At 27.7% G+C, this 6837-nt stretch overlaps 2 protein-coding genes across 2 annotated transcripts in view; one reads left to right on the top strand and one right to left on the bottom strand.

Moving 5' to 3' along the window:
• The first annotated feature begins 2110 nt into the window (after nt 1-2110).
• Nucleotides 2111-6837, top strand: part of LOC122528404 (sensory neuron membrane protein 1-like) — a 6556-nt gene continuing 1829 nt past the window's right edge. The window contains exons 1-6 of the mRNA XM_043653468.1: nt 2111-2183; nt 3063-3172; nt 3794-3951; nt 4369-4568; nt 5569-5771; nt 6353-6608. Of these exons, the coding sequence (XP_043509403.1) occupies nt 3074-3172; nt 3794-3951; nt 4369-4568; nt 5569-5771; nt 6353-6608 (916 nt within the window). The 5' untranslated portion in view covers nt 2111-2183; nt 3063-3073. The remainder of the gene's footprint in view (nt 2184-3062; nt 3173-3793; nt 3952-4368; nt 4569-5568; nt 5772-6352; nt 6609-6837) is intronic.
• Nucleotides 3637-6837, bottom strand: part of LOC122528399 (G-protein coupled receptor moody-like) — a 17293-nt gene continuing 14092 nt past the window's right edge. Inside the window, exon 7 of the mRNA XM_043653458.1 lies at nt 3637-3961. The gene's annotated coding sequence lies outside the window, so the exon portion shown is untranslated. The remainder of the gene's footprint in view (nt 3962-6837) is intronic.

Genomic DNA, 6837 nt, shown 5'->3' with positions numbered 1-6837 from the left:
CCAGTCAGAAGATTCCGTTTATAGCTTCAGAACCAATTTTGTTGGTAACATGAATGTACTTTTCTTACTGAAATAAAAAAATTAATTTTCATGGTAATAATCTGCTCACTTTAGTACAATGAATAAGTAATATCAAATTTATACTAATTTTATATATTTTAAATAGATTTGAATATCGTAGTAACTTACTATTCAAGTCATTTTGCAATACCAAATTCGCCATTATTTAGTTCATGCGTTGTAAAAAAATGTATACGTTAATAAATCAGAAAACAATTAATTCAATAACACTGTCACAAACGAATATATAACTCAATAATTTATCAAGTTGATGATATCCAAATAAGTATCAATCCTCGAATTCAATTGTATATTTCTTTTTTTTACAAATTTCTTTTTATCGAATATTTTATGTTTCTGAATTATTCTATCCCAATTTATAATATATATATTCGATGTACTACACTATGAGGAATAATTGAAGAAACATCAGATGTGATTATCTTTTTCACTCTGTTAATTAGAATTAGTCGAATTTCTAGTTCGTGATTATAGACTTCAATTGTTGGATACTTCTTTCAACCAATTCATAAACAAATGATTCGAAATAAACTATCTGCGGATGTAGATACTTAAAATAAAATAACACGGAAGTAAACATATATTGCTTCGATAGATTCCGTGTTATAGCAGTGTAACAGTGTTATAAATGCAACTCGTAGAAGTTTGCAATTCGAGTCTGTAACAGAACCCTCATATTTAATACATTCGGCACTCTCGCGTTCGATAATCGTTACACTTAACGTGAAAGAACAACGTAGCATCACGTAAATAGATAAAAGCTTAGTTTCGTCATATAAGAATTGTAATTGTTTCATTGTTTTATCGTTGGAATTCACAACGTTGATAAGAATAAAGAAAATGAAAGAAAGAAGATGATCTTAAACATAATTCATTGTTTACTAATGTGTCATTTACTTATTCTATTGTAATTTAGTTTTCGCAAAACCAAGATAGAATTGTTTAGATGACAATCGTTTCTTGATAAATGTTACATAAAGCGTATCTTAATAATTTCAAAGTCAGGTAATGATTGAAAGATGTTCCGAAGATATCACGCAATTGTTTGCGTTACATACTTTGATCATCTCTTCAAATTAAGACAATTCTTAATTCTACGCTTGTGTACAAGAGTGAATATAAAAATAGGTACTTTTATGTAAAATATATTACAACTAGTGTGACTGTTAAATAAACAATTAATCTCAGTTGATTGAATATCCAATTTCATTAATATCTAATATTATTAATAAGAATATGTTAATAATAATATTTTACTGCTTACGTTATCTATCGATCATTATCATTTGCAAATTTATAACAAATTCGAGAATACAGCGATTAAATGTTTTAACCAACAGCCTGATAATCTTCGTCATTTTTCTAAAATTTATTACGTAATCTAATAGATAAAAAATTCAAGTAAAATTGCAATGAAGAGTATAAGTATATCGTTATCGATGAAAAAATTGTTTATATCTTAAACTGTCGTAACTTTGTAAGAAGAGATCATATGACAATGCATCTGGCGTCTACTTCGACAATTTTGAGTTTGTTTTTACATCACACAAGTGAAGACGCACTCATTCTCGAAAGAATGATAGAAAACTTAAACGTCTCTAGAAACATTGAAAAATTCTTTTCACGACTGAATCCATCATGATTCTGAAGATGAATACTTCCTCGTTACGACGAGTCCTTGAAACTTGATGTGCGATTTTTGTTTCATCATTTTATCGAACTTTGATTAATCAGGATTAAAGCACAATATATTAGAATTTCTCGAGTTTCTCGTCATTTGATTTTCTAAAGTTCAAAGTTTATCGTGGTAGATATAAAATTTAAATGAATTTTCTTCAAACGAAGAGAACTTTGTTTAGCAGGAAATGGTTGATCATATCAAGGTTGTTCATATCAAACAATGGCAAATAGCGTAAAAAGATCAGCGATACACGTGGTGATGCACGAGTGGACACGTGTCTAGTAATCGTTGGATGACCGAGCTCAAAACTTCTTTCCAAGTTCTTTTACGTAGCTACTTGAAGATCCACGGCACTGGACGAAGAAACCTCGCGTACTCTCTTCTCGATCGACGTCGTATTCACTAGCTCGGCCAAATGAAGGTGTGCGAATAAGCTTCGCGAAACGTAACTCTTCGTTTAACTTTTGTTGATAATATTTAAAACATAAAAGAAGGACCGATGTATTATTAAAGGATATTAAAGAAAAGAAATATTTAAGAAGAATTATTGAAGATTGTTATAAGAAAATATTGTATTAAGGAATATGAAAAGATATTAAATGTTATAGAATTCAAGAATATTAAGAAGATATTAAAGAATTTTGATATTCTATTCTTAAAGAATATTAAACTTTATATAAAAATTTTAATTTTTCTTCTTTATATAGTTTAAGAGTATAGTCTATAGTTTGTTTCATTTTACAATTCTTTCTTTCTTCTTATTTCATTCATTATTCATTTATTAATTATTTTTCTTTGCTTTAAATTGCTTGTTCTCTGTATTCAATGTATTCATAGCAAGGGTAGAAAATTTTCATCTTTTCTTTTACCGTCTTATTTACACTTTCCTTTTCATTCTCTTCTCCTTTCCTTGATATCCACACATTAAGGAACAATATTCTCTTTTTTTATCTTCTTTTCTACAAAAAAAATACCGTAATTACTAATAATTATTTAACCAGTTTCTTTTTCCTGCTATTATTTCTCAACAATTTCTTTCATTCCATGGTATAACATAGTCAAAAATCTGAAACTAAATTCATAATACTACGAATTCACAAATTCTTCATTTATCCTATATTTTGAAGGCTCCAAGATGTTATTACAACAGTCAAACGTTATTGTTCTGGTGTATTTTGTCTCTATATATTCCGAATTCTATATATCTTTATTCGTGTAAATCTGTGTATATTAGTGGATTCATCGACAAAGTGTCTGATCGAAAAGTGGCGATAATAGCGACGACTGTAATTGTTTTTAGTGTGTGTTACTATGAAGCCGAAGAAATTGGGCATCATCGGTGGTTTCTTCCTCGTTTTCGGATTTTGCGTGATCGCGTTTCCTCCGTTCTTCAAATCGCAGCTCAAAAAGGTGAGTGCGCAAACTGAAACTTTACAAATTATTTATATACTTGTTATGAATATTATTTCATTGGTTTCATTGTGGTGACGTTATAAATTCGAACGATGTTTTGTTTTAACTGAAAATTAATTCTAAAATGAAATAACGTAGGATAGAAATAGTATATTAATAAACTGTGAAAGTTATGTACATATGTATATGTACCTAATAGAATTAATAATTTAAATTCAACAATTTATTTCCATTTTTTCTGAGTTTATTTTTCTTCAAGTTGAAAATTTATTTCTCGTTTTAAAAAATGAAATTACCCAATTAATGATACAATTATTTACTGTATGTACACATATTTAGTAAAGTATTAGATAAAGTATTAAGAATAAATTTACTAAATATATAAGTAACTTTCATTTATTAATACTGTTTTATTTTATTATTATTGTTATTATAGTCAGTACGATATATATATATGTAAAATATGTAATAATTAATTTGATACCTTCACATTGAATTTTTAAGTTTGGATGCTCTTCACATGTTTAAAACATGTTGTAGATTACAAAAAGAGGCAATATTTGTCTCAAGATACTTTTGAATGTTACGTGCAAATATTAGTTAGAAAATCATCCACAGCGAGTAACTCTGAAACCTAATTCCACGATACGAAAATTCTGGTCACATTTCCCTTTTCCATTGGACTTCAAAGTTTATCTGTTCAACGTGACGAATCCAGCGGAAATCAGCGCAGGAAAGAAACCAATTATCCAGGAAGTGGGACCATTTTTCTACGAGTAAGTGTTCCTAAAATGAAAACAAACCAGATAAAGCGCAAAAACTTATTTCGTAATGATTAATGAACTGAATTGTGAACTTTGACATATAAAGATAATCATGTATTAAAAAGAAATTAATTAAGAAATCATTATAACAACAATATAATATTATTATTATTAATTAATAAATAATATTATTATTATACTATTATTGTAATTATATATATTTATTTGTAATTACTGTAATTATATATTGTAATTATATATACTTAAATATTTTCCCAGATTTGTTTCAAATTTGATCAATATAATCACAGTAGGGTTTCATTATAATGAAATATAAAAATATTGTGTGTCATATAACACACATACATGTAATATATTCACAAAAATTTCCTGTTGTATTAAACATTTCCAAATATTTCTCTTCTGTAGCGAATATATACACAAGATAAATTTGGTTGATCGAGAAGAAGACGACAGTGTGGAGTACAGCACGAGATCTACTTGGTTTTTCAATCCGTCGTTAAGTAGCCCATTAACTGGTGAGGAAGAGCTAGTCATTCCTCATCTCTTTATCGTCAGCATGGTCAAACTTATCTTCAAATACCAACCAAAAGCTGTAGGAGTGCTCAGTAATTATCGACACTTATTTTTATATTGTCAAAGAACTCACATATCGAATGATTTCTCTGATTTGGAGCCAAGAAGAAACTTTTCAGATAAAAATAAATAAATTAGTCGAAATTATTCATTATTTCAAATTGTTATATCTTTTATTTCAAGACTATTATAGTCTTTGGTAGACGTATTACTGCACCCAGTATAAATATGTAGAATGTAAGAAAACTGACGTTCGTTTTGATCCAAAAGTAAAGCTCGGCTTTAGTTAGAAATACCTGTAAATAAAACGATCGATTTTTGATGAAAGAAAGTTGAGAGAAACTTGTTCTAGTTGTGACCAACAACAAGTTACTTACTCTCGCCTTGAACGGATATCATTACACATCATGTTTCCATTTCCTTATTCATACCTTCTTTCAGGTATCATTCACATGAATCAGTTTCATATAGTTTTCTACATAGATTTGGAAAGTTGAAGAACTCACAGTGAACAAATATCTTTAAAATACTTTGGATAAAATATCTTCCAAATATTTAAGTTGGAAAATATTTCTAAAATAATTTTAAATTTTCTTGTTAGATTGACTAAGTATTATTTAAATTATTTTTAAATATAAATGTGAACGTTTACTTTTGGCATTATCTCACGTTGGATATTTGAACTCTACATTCAATCTATAGTTTTGTCTAAAATTAAGTTATTCATTATTTCCTTAATAAAATTTTACATATAATTTTTGGTACATTGCAAACATAGAGAAATGGAAAATTTTATAACATATTAAATTTTTAGTTGTAGTAAAATATAATATATATATATATATATACTATAAGTATTACTATATAATGTAATTATAAAGTTGTAATGCAATAATAATTACAATATAATAATTATAATATAATTACAACTAGAACATAAATCTAATATAATAATAATTATTTCAACTTATTTTCTACCTAATTATTACTTATGAAGTATCATAATCATTGACTTAACATTAAAATTCATAGATAAAACTGTGGACACTATGTTTCACAAACCCAGTTCCATCTTCGTAAGGGTGAAAGCAAGAGAGATTCTCTTCGATGGTTTACCTATCGACTGCACAGGGAAAGATTTAGGTTCGAAAATAATTTGCAACGTATTGAAACAAAGAGATGACGTTTTCATACCTGCTGGATCTGGACAGTATTTGTTCTCCATTTTTGGTTTTGTACGTACATATATTTACACGCCTGTCTGTTCTTATTCATATATTATACAATGTGGTACAATATATGATAATAAAAATATGAAGACACTTGAGTATCTCCGTTGTCTTTGGAGATACGAAAGAATTTCATTATATTAACAAAAGTTGTTCAGCAAAGAGAGGATTATTATATCGCAGTAATAATTTTTTCATAGTTAGTGAGGATTTGGATCTTCATTTTTTTTAAATGGAATCATATATATATTTTTTTTTACTTATTAATCAACACAGTTCAATATTCTCTGTAAAAAAAGATATTAAATGTATGTGACAGTAGATATTTCAATTTTAATTTTAAAAAACCTACTCTATTTACATTCTGTAATATAGACTATGTTAAAATTATATTTATATAATTATATGTGTATAGATATTAAATATATTATACAATATACTTATAATATGTAATATAATATCTCATAAATACATATTATGCATTCATACGCACATAAATTAAATTATATTCCTCCGTATCTTCAGGTTAATTCAATCACTTGTAACTTGATTTTCATTTATTTATAAGTTTGAGTCTGATGTTTTAGAGAAATGGAACCATTGCTCCTGATCGTATACGAGTATTACGGGGGACAAAGAATTACAAAGACGTGGGGAAAGTGATTGAACTGAACGGACAGAAAAAGTTGAATGTTTGGTCCGGGGATGAATGCAATACGTTCCATGGCACGGATTCGACGATCTTCGCGCCAATTCTCACAGAAAACGAGGATCTCGTGACGTTTTTATCGGAGTCTTGTAGAAGCTTCATTTTACATTACTCTCACAAGAACAAAGTCAAAGGTGAAGCTCTTAAGTAATAAGGAAAATCATGATGTATAATCTTTCGTTTCTTTTGTTTTGGTCATCCCGACAATAACTTCAATATTTTTACCAAATACAAAAAAATGTTATTTGATAGCAACAAATACTCTGAGTTCAGTTTTTTTTTTTTTTTTTTTTTTTTAGAAAAATTGAGATTCACTTGGTTTGAAGACTTAAAGAAGAATTCGGTTAATACGACATTAACGAC

This window comes from Frieseomelitta varia, unplaced genomic scaffold, assembly GCF_011392965.1.
Source record: "Frieseomelitta varia isolate USP_RPSP 00005682 unplaced genomic scaffold, Fvar_1.2 scaffold_250, whole genome shotgun sequence".
NCBI classification, from domain to species: Eukaryota; Metazoa; Arthropoda; class Insecta; order Hymenoptera; family Apidae; genus Frieseomelitta; species Frieseomelitta varia.
This window is presented reverse-complemented; position numbering and strand designations above follow the sequence as displayed.